The sequence below is a fragment of the Chelonia mydas genome, chromosome 10 (genome assembly GCF_015237465.2).
Source record: "Chelonia mydas isolate rCheMyd1 chromosome 10, rCheMyd1.pri.v2, whole genome shotgun sequence".
Classification (NCBI taxonomy): domain Eukaryota; kingdom Metazoa; phylum Chordata; order Testudines; family Cheloniidae; genus Chelonia; species Chelonia mydas.
Window position 1 is genome coordinate 83854719 of NC_051250.2, and position 13471 is coordinate 83868189.

The 13471-nt window shown below is 52.0% G+C and overlaps 1 protein-coding gene and 1 pseudogene across 1 annotated transcript in view; one reads left to right on the plus strand and one right to left on the minus strand.

Moving 5' to 3' along the window:
- The window catches only part of LOC119567197, a 28098-nt pseudogene extending 19179 nt beyond the window's left edge, over positions 1-8919 (minus strand).
- The window catches only part of IQGAP1 (IQ motif containing GTPase activating protein 1), a 179056-nt gene continuing 174336 nt past the window's right edge, over positions 8752-13471 (plus strand). The window contains exon 1 of the mRNA XM_037910038.2: positions 8752-8972. Coding sequence (XP_037765966.1) covers positions 8918-8972 — 55 coding nt within the window. The 5' untranslated portion in view covers positions 8752-8917. The remainder of the gene's footprint in view (positions 8973-13471) is intronic.

Sequence of the window (13471 nt, forward strand, 5' to 3'; positions counted from 1 at the left end):
CCTATTTGTTTTCCAAAATGTAGATTTTTCGCCCATGCCCCTTTTCCTGCCGAAGAATAACCACTTAGTAGGTAATGGCCCATTGGCCTTATTTACACCTGGCTGCTGCATCAGCTTTCTCTTTGTCTTGAGGAACTGGTTGGCCACTCCCCAGACTTGGAACATGTGTTAGTAAAACCATTTTAAAAAAATCCTATATGTTGTTAACTCTATTGAGCAAACTTAGTACAGAGGTAGCTTTGAGACAATGTGCTAGGATGAGGTGGATTCCAGCTGAAGGACTGAGGAGGCTTGAGACTGCAGAGAGAATAGTAGTTTTCATAAAAAAAACTCTGATGCATAGGTGTCTGAGAGGTTGTCACCCCTGGGGTGCAGCCCGGGAGCTGTGGGAACTGCTGGGCCCCTCTAACCACTCAGTTGGGTTGGCCCTGCTTACACTGCTTGGAGACACAGCCAGCCTAATCTAGGCCCTGTTATCACCCAACCTGACACCAGATGGCACCACACACTGAAACTGAGCTACCTGGAAGAGCAGTTTCACCCAAGCCACTCAAATACATGCAGCAGACAGCCGCCAATTTCCCAGCTTTCCAGACTCACCCCCCCCCCACCCCCCCGGCCACCACTGGAGTATAAACCCAAAATTATACCATCTTGCACTGCACAGGGAACTATACAGGGTAAACTCATAACATTTGCCTCTTCCCTCAATATGGAAAGGAATATGCAACAGCCTTTGCCACTAAGCAATGATTCCCACACACTGCACTCCAACTCACTGGTTTAGCTAAAGCAAAAAAGTTTATTAACCACAAAAGATAGATTTTAAGTGATTACAAGTGATAGCAAACAGATCAAAGCAGATTACCTAGTAAATAAACAAAAAACACAAACTAAGCTTAATATACTAAATAGATTGGGTATGAATAGCAGATTCTCACCCTAAGAGATGATACAAGCAGGCTGCAGATTCTAAAGGGGCAAGTTGCACTTGCTTTAAAGGTTGGAATCCCCAGGTGTTTGATTCACAGGCTAGAAATCCCTTTAGCCTGGGTCCAGAACTTCCCCCAGTTCAGTCTTTGTTCCTCAGGTGTTTCCAGGAGTCTTCTTGTGTGGGGCATGAAGAACTTCAGATGATGTCACTCCCTGCCTTATATAGCTTTTGCATCGGGAACACTTTGTTTCAAAGCTTGGTTCCTAAACCTGATGGTGGAAAAATACTGACATCCCAAGATGGAGTCCAGCATCATGTGGTCTGATCACATGTCCTTGCAGAGTCATAGCAGCCATTACTCACAGGCTGTTTGGAGTGTTCTCAGGAAAGCTCTTCCCCAGGTGAGAGATAAGCTTCTCCCCTAAGGCCTATTGCTTTTTTCCTAATGGGCCATTTTCCTGAATAGGTTCTTCTCCACCCACTATCTAGACTAAAAGCGTATTTTCTAGAGGGCATAACCTAGGTGAAACTACATTTGGAATACAGATACATAGTCAATATTCATAATTTCAGATACCAAAATGATACATGCATGCAAATAGGATAATCATATTCAGCAAATCATAGCCTTTTCAATGGTTTCAGAGTAGCAGCCATGTTAGTCTGTATTCGCAAAAAGAAAAGGAGTCCTTGTGGCACCTTAGAGACTAACAAATTTATTTGAGCATAAGCTTTCATGAGCTACAGCTCACTTCATCGGATGCCTCTAAGGTGCCACAAGTACTTCTTTTCTTTCTCCTAGCCTTTTCAATGACACCTCACATGACTTATCTTTCATAAAATACATCATAATTATGCTATGATCATACCATAATATCACTATGAAGAATATGGGATGCAGTGTCACAGTCTCCACCCAACAGTTAAAGCTGAAATCACTTCAGCTGGGCCAAGTGGTAGGAGCAGCTTAAACCTTCCAGAATCTGTAAACTCCACCACCCCATGCTAACAAACTAAGGGCATGTCTACACTGGCGAAGTTACAGCGCCACTCAGAGAGCACTGAAGGAAAACTGCTGTTATGTGTTCATATGTCAGCTGCCTACGCAATAGCGTGTTCATACTTGTGGCACTTGCAGTGGAATTTGGAGCATTGCACTCTGGGGCGCTATCCCACAGAGCATTTCTTCCTCTTCTGCTGCTAAGGGTTGTGGGAAAACAGAGGGGGTCGCGGGGCATCCTGGGTCCTGTCCCAATGCCCCGTGATGTATTGCTTCGCATCCCAGCAATCCCTGTGCTTCCGTCCAAATTTGGCGCCATCTTTCAATGATTTGTGTACTGCACGTCCTGCCTTTCCGGGCTGCAGGAATGGATCCCAAACTGTTGGTCAGGATGCTGCTCGCTCTGACCAATACGTCATGAATGGCAGTGGAATTATTCCTTAAACTACAAAAGCAAGAGGAGTACAACATTAATCTCGCCACTCGTACTAGCTACAACATGAGATTACTTGTGGCATTCACGGAGGTGCTGACCAGAGTGGAATGCCGCTTCTGGGCTTGGGAAACAAGCACTGAGTGGTGGGATCACATCATGATGCACGTCTGGGATGACAAGCAGTGGCTGCAGAACTTTCAGATGAGGAAAGCCACGTTCATGGGACTGTGTGATGAGCTCGCCCCAGCCCTGTGATGCAAGAACATGAGAATGAGAGCTGCCCTGCCGTTGGAGAAGCATGTGGCAATTGCACTGTGGAAGCTAGCTACTCCAGACTGCTACCGATCGGTTGCTAACCAGTTTGGAGTGGGAATGTCGACCGTTGGACTCGTTTTGACAGAAGTGTGCAGGGCCATTAATTGCATCCTGCTCTGAAAGACTGTGACTCTGGGCAACGTGTGTGACATTGTGGATGGCTTTGCACAAATGGGCTTCCCTAGCTGCAGAGGGGTGATACATGGCACGCATATTCCAATTCTGCAACCAGACCACCTAGCCACCAAGTACATTAATCGGAAGGGGTATTTCTCAATGGTTCTCCAGCCACTTGTGGATCATCGTGGACATTTCACAGACATTAACGCAGGCTGGTCTGGAAAGGTGCATGACGCACACATCTTTCAGAACGCTGGCCTGTTCAGGAAGCTGCAAGCAGGGACTTTTTTCCCGGACCAGATCACCATAGGGGAAGTTGAAATGCTCATTGTGATCCTGGGAGACCCCGCCTACCCCTTAATGCTGTGGCTTATGAGGCCATACACGGGGCACCTTAACATCACCAAGGAGCAGTTCAACAACAGGCTGAGCAAGTGCAGAATGACTATTGAGTGTGCTTTTGGCCATATAAAGACCTGCTGGCACTGCCTCTGCCTCTATGGGAAGTTGAACCTGGCCAATGACAATATTCCTATGCTTATAGCCGCATGCTTTAAGCTCCATAATATTTGTGAAGGTAAGGGTGAAAACTTCACTCAGGGCTGGACCACAGAGGCTCAGTGCCTGGAGGCTGAACAGCCAGAGACCAGGGCTATTAGAGGGAGATCAGGGATGCCTTGAGGCAGCAATTTGAAGCTGAAAGCCACGAATAGTTGTTGCTATGCTTGGGAGTGCAGTGGTTGTAATGCTAGGAGGTGACTGGTGAAGACGATACAATATGAAGGTTTAACATAATTGTCTGTTGCTTTGCAGGACTCTGTTTGCTTTCAATTAATAGAATAAAGATTGCTTTCAAACCAACACAATTCTTTTATTAAAAAACAACAACCGGAGGAGAGAGTCAAACAAAAAAACCCATCAGCAGTGAGGGGGTTGGGGGGAAGGGAAGGTCCCAGGAGGAGGTGGGGTCCCAGGACGGCTAAAGATTTGTGTATGTCCAGGGATCATATCCAGACTTCTCCTTTGGAGTACAGTACAGTGCTACAGCAGGGCCAAACTGGTGAGTAGCCGCAGGGGCAGGATAAATCACTCTTCCCAGACCCTGCTGTACACTGGGCACATGGCTCTTAGGGAGGGCCAGCATTGTAGGAGGGGCCTGATAATCATTCCTGTCCCCACACTTTCCACAGGATGTGATCATTATGGAAAATATCTTGCTGCTGAGAGTGAGCAGAGAATCAAGGGAGGGTCTTCTCCAAGACTGCAGCTTCTACTCTGGCCCCTATGCGGCTCGCCTGTGTGCAGCAGTGGTCCCCCCTCCCCGTGACAGCACAGTGGCATGGGAAAGTTACTGATAATGGGGCAAGAAACAAAGCAGCTCTGCCAAAGAACCTGCGGTAGCGGATTGCCCAGTATCTCCATGAGAATTTCCTGGAGATCTCTGAGGCAGATTCCCAAGAAGTGAGGGAGTCAATCAACAGCCTGTTCTGCCACTCAGACTAGGCATGTGGTGGACACACAAGCCTGCTTTCTGCAACCCTCCTATCCCCAACAACTTGCTTCAGTGATTCCCAAAATCAAATCCACTTACCAGGGGCCTCCTCTCCTGTTTGCGCTTCGCCAACATCTGACAGCTGTGACTGGCTAGCTTCCTCTGTGGTAGAAAAGAGCTCCTGGCTGCATGCATCTCTGACCTCCAAGTCATCCTCTACCTCTGGGTCCCCCTCCCTCTCCACATCCTCATTCAAGATTTCCTCCTCCTGGCTTGATCCTCTCTCAACTGGCACGCGAGCCACTGAAGTATCAACAGAGGTCTTTGCAATGGAGGTGGGGTCACCGCTGATTATCTTTGTAGAATCGGCAGCTCATGAGTGCAGCACTGGAGGGGCAGTTTGCTTCCCGCACCTTGTGGAAAGCATTCCGCAGCTCCTTCACTTTGACTTTGCACTGCAGTGTGTCCTGGTCATGGCCCCTTTCTGTCATGCATCGTGAAATCTGTCCATAGGTATCATAATTCCTACGGCTGGAGCGCAGCGCGGACTGGACAGCCTCCTCTCCCCAAATGCTGACAAGGTCTAGCAGCTCAGCATTGCTCCAAGAGGGGGACTGCCTACTGCTTGGAGCAGGCGTGGCCACCTGGAAAGATGCGCTGAGACTACTGCATGCATCACCAAGCAAACAGGAAGGGGACTTTCAAAATTCCCAAAGAATTTAAGGCATGGGGATGACAGTTGGTCACCTGACGGCAGGGCAGTAGAGTTCAAACCGATGACCAGAGAGGCGAGAACAGGTATTGTGGGACATCTCCCAGAGGCATAGGCGCCGACTTCCCCTCTTTCCCGTGGCTGCTGGACCCCCACTCTGCCCTGGCCCCGCCCCCACTCCACCAGTTCCATGAGGCCCTGCCCCTGCCCTGCCTCTTCCCACCCCTGCCCTGCCCCCATTCCAACCCCTTTCACAAAGTCCCCGCTCCAACGTTGACCCCTCCCTGCCCCTATTCTAACTTCTTTCCCAAATCCCCACCCCAGCCCCGCCTCCTCCCCTGAGCGTGCCACATTCCCACACTTCCCCGCCCTTCCCGGAGCATGCTAATGCTGCCAAACAGCTGTTTGGCAGTGGCTGGGTGAGAAGCACTGGGAGGTAGGTGGAGTGGAGATGTGGCACGCTCAGGGGAGGAGAGGGAGGAGAAGGTGTGGCGGGCGGGTGTAAGGGGTGCTTGGCTGCCAGTGTGTGCAGAGCATCCACTAATTTTTCCCTGTGGATGCTCCAGCCCCAGAGCACCCACAGAGTCGGTGCCTATGCCCAGAGGCCAATTGCAGTGCTGTAATCGACCAGTGGCTGTAGCCCTGGCACAGAAAGATGTACATCTCTCGTTGGAGTGGTTTTTTTTTACAAGTGCTGCAGCTGCGCAGTTTCTGTGCACTTAGTGGCTTGGCAGTGTGTATACCTTGGGAGTTACAGCACAGAAAGCTGCTTTACTGTGCAGAAACTTGCCAGTGAAGATAGGGCCTGAGAGTGGGGACCTGGGGAAGAAGGAAGTGGCCAGAAGGCACCAGCTAGTCAGTTGCCAGTAGAGGACTGAGCTTGGGTCTCTTTTTAAGATATACTGGAGGTTGGAAGCCTTACCTACTACATATTAATTTATTAATTGCAGTCTTTTGCAAATGTATTCTTTTGTTCCCCCTCACTTTTTCTTTTTAATAAAGTTGTCTTTGTTTTAAACCCCTGGACTTGCTGCTTGGGAGTGGGGAAGTATTGCCCATCAAGCATATCTGGGGGTTGGATAGTTTCCCATGTGTTTGGATGGGCGTAGGGAGCTGTATGAGTGTGGGGGAGCTGTGCATGGGAGGTTGGGGAGAGCATGGTTGGGCTTGGGGTGGTGTGTGGGAGCGCAGCACAGCTGAGTGTGAGAGTGTGAAGGGGTCTGGCATGGCTTAGGCTGTGTGTATGTGTGAGGGGGCCAGTGCAGTTGGGAAGGGGGGTGGTGTGACTGGGTTTGCGGGGAAGGCTGTTTGTGGGAGTGGTGGGCTGTGTATACGGGCAGGGGGCTGTGTGTGTAGGGTGGCACAACTGAGCAGAGGGGATGAGTGTATGGGGGTGGTGCGAGACTGGAGGGTGGTGCAGGTGGCCTAGGAGATTTTGTGGGGAAGGTGCAGCTGGCCTGAGGGGGCTGCTGAATGTGTGTGGTGTCCTTGCATGACTGGGGGTGCTTTGTGTGTGGGGCCTAGCTTGACTAGGGGGGCTGTGTATGGAGGTTTGGTGCAGCTGTGAGAGGCTGTGGGGGGAATGGCTGGGCTAGGGGAGCTGTGCATGTGGGGGGCTAAGGGACTATGAGTGGCTAGCACAACTGGGCGGAGTGGCTTGCATGTGGGGGAGTGGTGTGGTTGGGCTGAGGGGTCTAGGGGGATGGGAGGGCACATCCGGACTGGGGGGTATGTGTGGGAGGGTGGCATGGCTGAGTGTGTATGGGAAGTGGGATCCAGCATGGCTGGGCTGGGAGGCTGTGTGTGTGTGAGAGGAGCTGTGGAGGGGAGTGGTGTGGTTGCGCTGAGGGGGCTGTTTGTGTGTGGGCAGGGATGGCGTGGCTGGGCAGGGGGCTGCATGTATGTGGGGGTAGCATGGCTGAGTGTGTGGAGGTTGGGGAGATCAGCACAGCTGGGGGGGCTGTGTATGGGGGCAGGAGGTGGTGAGGCTGCGTGTGTGGGAGATGGCAGCATGTCTGGGCTGTGAGCGTGTGTATGGGTGGCTGGGGTGGGTGCAGGGGGTTGTGTTTAGGGGGGTGGCAGGACTGGGCTTGGTGAAGGGGGTTGTGTGAGGGGGGACAGTACAGCTGGCCAGGGGCGGTTATGTGCAGGGGTAGGCAGTGTGGCTGAGGGAGGCTGTGTTTGGGGGCAGAGAGTGTGGCTGGGTGGGGCCTGTAGGGGGCAACATAGCTGGACGGGGGGCAGAGGGGGACCTGTGCATCTGCAGGGGAGCACAGCTAAAGGTATATGTGGGGAGAGGGACCCACTGTGGCTGGGGGCTGTGTACAGGAGCTGTGTTTGTACAGGCAGTAGCAAAGCTAGGTGGGGAGACAATGGGGGATTGTGGGAGGCAGAGGTGCGGTGGGGATGGATGGGTGTCTGTCTGGTGCTACCTATGTTGCGAAGGGGGTCAATGGTGCAGCTGTGCAGGGGCTGGGGGGGCAGAAGGAACTGGGCTGGGGGGCTGTGTATGTGTGTGGTGCTACTTATGCCGTGCAGGGGGCTGTGAGTGGTGGGGGGGTCTGTTGGCACGGTTGGCATGCCTGGGTGGAGGGCAGTGGGGGTGGTGCAGCTGGGAGACAGTGCAGGGGTCCATGTGTGGGGTGGGGCTGTGGGAGGGAGGAGTTTGACAGGGGAAGGTGGCACAGATGGGGACGCTACAGGAGGCAGCAGCATGGCTGGGTAGGGGCTGTGGGGCTTTGCCTGGGGAAGAGGGTTGGCAGGCCTGAGGGGTGGCACAGCTGGGGGCGAAGGGGCGGCAGAGGGACGGGGCGGGGCCAGTGCCGCAGCTGTTCGGAGGTGGTGGGGGTGAGACAGCACGGCTCAGCGTTGGTCTGGGGCTGAATGGGCGTGGGGGGGCAGCAGGGCTGGGTGCTGGTTTGGGGCTGAATGGGTGTGGGGGGGCAGCAGGGCTGGGTGCTGGTCTGGGGCTGAATGGGCGTGGGGGGCAGCACGGCTCAGCGTTGGTCTGGGGCTGAATGGGCGTGGGGGGGCAGCAGGGCTGGGTGCTGGTTTGGGGCTGAATGGGCGTGGGGGGGCAGCAGGGCTGGGTGCTGGTCTGGGGCTGAATGGGCGTGGGGGGCAGCACGGCTGGGTGCTGGTTTGGGGCTGAATGGGCGTGGAGGGGGCAGCACGGCTGGGTGCTGGTTTGGGGCTGAACGGGCGTGGGGGGGCAGCAAGGCTGGGTGCTGGTCTGGGGCTGAATGGGCGTGGGGGGCAGCACGGCCGGGTGCTGGTTTGGGGCTGAATGGGCGTGGGGGGCAGCACGGCCGGGTGCTGGTCTGGGGCTGAATGGGGGCGGGGGGGGGCAGCGCGGCCGGGGGCTGGTCTGGGGCTGAATGGGGGCGGGGGGGGCAGCGCGGCCGGGGGCTGGTCTGGAGCTGAATGGGGGCGGGGGGGGCAGCGCGGCCGGGGGCTGGTCTGGGGCTGAATGGACGGGGGGGGGGCAGCGCGGCCGGGGGCTGGTCTGGGGCTGAATGGACGGGGGGGGGGCAGCGCGGCCGGGGGCTGGTCTGGGGCTGAATGGACGGGAGGGGGGGGCAGCGCGGCCGGGGGCTGGTCTGGGGCTGAATGGACGGGGGGGGGGGGCAGCGCGGCTGTTGGGGGAGTGGGGGGGGGGCGTGGCTGTCGGGGAATCTGCGGGGCAGCGCGCTGCGGCGGGGGCCGCGGCGGGCGAGGGCGGCGGCGGCAGGGGCAGGGGCAGGGACGGGGACGGGCGCGGTCTGAGCGCGCAAGGCGTGGGCTGCCGGGGGCGGGCGGCGCCTCTTTCCGACACACCCAGCGCCGAGACCAGGAAGAGGAACAGCCGCTCCCGCCTCCGCCGCGTCCGCCCAGCCCCGCAGCGACCGAACGGCCCGGCCCGCAGCACCATGTCCGTCTCGGAGGAAGCGGACGGGCTCGGGGTGGCCCGGCCCCACTATGGCTGTGAGTCCCGGGGAGGGCGGTGCCCGCCTTCGCGGCCCGGGGGCTGCCGCTGCTCTGGGGATGGGCCCTGTCTTCGCGCCCGCCGGCCCTGCCCGCGTGTCGCGGGCTCTGAGGGTGGCGTGGGGATGGGGTCGGGGGACGCGGGTTGCGGTCTGCGGCCGGGGCGCGTGGGCTGGGACCGGTCCCGGGGCCGGGCGGGGCGGGGAGCCTGCCCGCGATGCGGGGGGATGGGGACGGTCTGACTGCAGCAGTCACGTCTGACTGACGCGCAGTCCTCCGCGCCGCCGCCCTCCGCATGGCGAGGGCTCGGTGCGCCCGCCTGAGCCCGGCTGGCCCTGGCCGCCGCCTTCGGAGAGCGCCCTGGCACATGGGAAGTGAGGAGGTCACGGAGCTGCAGCTGCCCCGTGTCTCACGTAGGATTGGCGCTGGAAAAGGCTTGCTCCGTCGGAACGAGTCTCACTCTTCCCCGAGGCCTGTGCGGGCGTCTTCCTTGCAGAATTTGGTCTTCAGGGCTCTGCCAGGCCAGTTGTATTGACCTTAGCGTTGAGGTTTCTACTCCTTTCTTTGGGAGACTCCCATGGCTACATTGATCTGTCAAGAATCTTTTGCTAATGGTCTGTCTAAATTTACCTTGTCTGAATTCAAACATCTCAATTCATCTTTGCATATTCAAGTTTTCCTCTTCTTCCTTTCTTGAACAAAATATCAGGTTAAGGAGCTGCTTCCTCGTCATTTTGCTGTATTCGTGTTAATTTACTATTCACTACTTTACATATTCTGTAAAAGACATCTGAAATATTTGCAAAAATATCAGTCTTACAAATATTAGAGAGACTAGTGGGTGAGGTAATATCTTTTATTGGACTAACTTCTTTTGGTGAGAGAGACAAACTTTTGAGCTTACACAGAGCTCTTCTTCAGGTCTGAGAAATACTCACAGTGTCACAGCTAAATTAGACCTGAAGATGAGCTCTGTGTAAACTCAAAAGCTTGTGTCTCTCACCGACAGAAGGTAGTCCAATAAAAGACATTACCTTTCCACCTTGTCTCTGTAGTAGCATAAGACCAACATGGGCACAACAACACTGCAGCCTACAAATATGAATGGCTTGACAAATCCATTTACGCACTTGCAAATAAGAAGCTGGCCCTTGCTAGTGCTATCAGTTTCTGCTGAATTTAAACTTACCTTTAAAAGTCATGACATATTTGTCTCTTATTATTCATAAAAAATTATGCACACGGTATTTAAAAATTCTGCATATTTTGTTTGTCAGAATAACACTATATAAACACACCAGTTTGAATTATTTTGGTAATTTATTTCAAAATACGTGTCAGCAACTAAGTCTGTAACAATACAGACCAAAAAAATTTCAGAATTTTTTTTTTGACAAATAGATTCCTTACTAGGCATATTAATACAAAACTTGAGTAATTTATTTAAACTACAATGCAGAAATGTATTTCTGCACTTCTCAGAAGCAGTGTAAAGGCTTGCGGGAGTCAGGGGTAATGGAGGAACTGAGGGAGAGGGAAGGAGCCTGGGAGTATACCTGGAGGGTTATTGGGTGTGGGTGGGAGAAGTAGGGAACAGTTTCTTTTGGGGGGAGGATTGTTAGGGAATTGGGGCGCTTCCCCGTTGCAGACGCTGGTTGACTCTGAGCCTTTCCCATTCAGCCAGGCACATCTGCCCCCGCCCCCGTGTGGCCCTGGAGCCCCCTCCCATTCAGCCCCTGGCTCAATGCTGTCACCCCCCGAGCTCCTGAGCCTGCACCCCAGTCTGCCCCCCCCCCACTAACCCTTCTGAACCGAAGTCTGTGACCCCCCCCTCCCCCCCCCAGCAGCCCTGTGTGCCCCACTATGCCTCCTGACCTGGCTCCACCAGCAGGTTGCTGTAATGAAGGTAGCTGGCTGTTAGCTGTTGCTGCCGGTCAGCCAGCTGTTCTGGCACCACAGCAGCCTCTGGTGGGAGAAAGGCAGAACTACTGTACTTCTTGGGCAGAATGTATTTTTTGCAGAGAAAAAAAATTCTGCACTGGACATGAATTCTGCGTGTATGCAGTTGCTCAGAGTTCTCCTAGGAATAGACTCTTATGTTTGTGATAATACCTTTTCAAAAGTAACCCATTGCTGTGGTATCTTCCACAGTCTGCAGGCAGACAGCTGTGGTGCTGCCATTGCTGCTTAGTGCTTTCATAAGCATATTCAGTGTGTAACTCCATGCTGGTGATGTTCAGTGTTGCAACATTGAAGTTAGCAGGTTTCATGCTATTTTTCCTCTGACTTTGCTTGGGAAAACTATTAGAAACTAGCAGAGGTAGCCACTTATTTATGATGTAGGAGAGGACTCAAAAATGGAGGCCGAGGTGGGGGTAGAGTAGTAGAGACCTATTGGTAACAATGAGGGTGCTGGAAGAAGGGGTAGAATAGAGGAGAGCCACCCCTCTTAAAGCATCCAGGAAGCTGTGGGGCAGTAGTGGCAAAATGAGAAAGGTTCTCCCTGCCAATAACCAGAAGGAGGTTGGAGGTGTTTCAAATATATCAGATGTGCTCTAGAAAGACTAATATGAAGGAGGAAACCCCTGAATAAGTACAGGGACTAGTAGCCTGCGGGTGTGTACAATATAACTAAACTTGTTTTTTTGTTACAGTGCCCATCTGCATAGTTTTTGGGCACCTCCCCAAAGATAGTAACCACAGTTGCTTTGGGCAGTGTGCTATTTGTGTTCCTTCTTCCTTGGAAACAATTGGTGCTATGTTTCTTTCTGTCTTTCTTTCTTCCCTTCCTTCTCTCCTAATATTCCTCCTCTTCCCCCCTCCCCCTTCTTGCCTTCACATCTTTCCCTCTTTTTTTAGTCATTTTTTTAGTTGCAGCTGTGGGAAAGCTAAGTCAAATATTTTACACGTTGTTCTGAAGGCTGTGAAACTTGTAGTCATTTTTATCTCCTTGGGCATGAGTACCAAAGCCTTGACTCGGTCTTGCTCTGAGGTTTACAGTTTCATAGCTCCTGTGGAACATAACTGTTGGGGGAGTTTATGGTTGTGAAGAGAGACACCTTTCTGAGGTATCTTGGGCTGGTTCCATGGGGGACCTTAAAGATTAGTATTAAGACCTTATATTTGATCTTGTATTCTGTGGAGAGTTGGTGTAATGAGTGGAATACTGGTGTGATGGGCCCTTCAGTGGCTAGCAGATGGGGAGGTGGGCTTCTCAGTGGGGTGTTGTTCCTGAACTTTGCTGGTGTAGTCTATTCCCTTGCAGTCTCTTGTATCAAACTATGGCAGGTGTTTGATAATTTTTTCATACCCTGTTTAAAATATTTTTTACATAAAAATGAGATAAAACATTTACCTGTTCAAATAGTACAGGCTTAGAATTGTTCAAAACATCTTCCCTTCTACTAATGTGCTGCAGCAAGCACACTCGCTAGTCCTCAGTGGCTGAGTGAATAGTTTGATGTAAGGTGTGAATATTATAAAGGGCCAAGGTCTCACTTTACCCCTTAAGCCATAAAAAAAGGAATACTTTTTTACATAATTTGCCTCTGGATCTAACTCCTACAAGAGATCATTGAGGCTAAGATACCCAACCCAGGGCTCATCTCTTGGTTTAAAAAATTTGACATTTATATGGATGAGAACATGTGCAGTTGGTTACATTAAATAAATACAAATTGAAGGGTTATAAAATCTCAGGTTTCAGGGCATAAGCCAGCCTCTGACTGACAGGGATTAGGAAGAAACTTCCCCTATAGGGAAGTTATTTCAGAACTGCCCACTGTGGGTTTTCTTATAATTTCCTTGAAGCATCAGGTACTGCCCTCTGTCAGATGTAGAATACTGGACTAGATGGACCATTGGTCTGATCTAGTATGGCAATTCCTATGTTTTAAAACAAAGCAACTCCTAACAAAACAAATAAAGCAAGCTTTAGGTTTCTGGTGTGACAGGCCAGTGATAATTGTAGATTTTCATTTTGAAAAAACAATAAAACTCCATTGACCACTGCAGATTCTCCTTTTTAATATAGCAGAAAATAGGGTTGAGATTTTCAAAGCTTCCATTACAATTAGTGGAAGAGATATAGCTATATCCCCTGAACTACTCTGAGAATTTAAACATAGGCTTCTACAGCAACAGCAAGATGCAAATGAGATGTCATTTGGCTCCAAGTTCAGCTATAACAGGAACTTTGGGTGCCACTATGTTTCCTTCCCTGCACTGTGAAGAGCAAAAGGATTGTGAGATGGAGGTACTCACCTTTTGCTCTGTGTGATACCTGTTTCTCCATGTTTTCTGCACCCTCCCCACATGCATAAAACATCTAGTCACCCTTCTATATGCTTCCACTTGCTTCATTTGACACAAGAAGAGCATTCCTTGCTTCCTTCTGCTACAAGAGAACTCCTTTTTCCCACTGATGTGATTGTCTCCTTTTTAAATGAATTCATATTACATAAAAAAACTGTTTAAATTCACAGTCTGAATGAAATGTT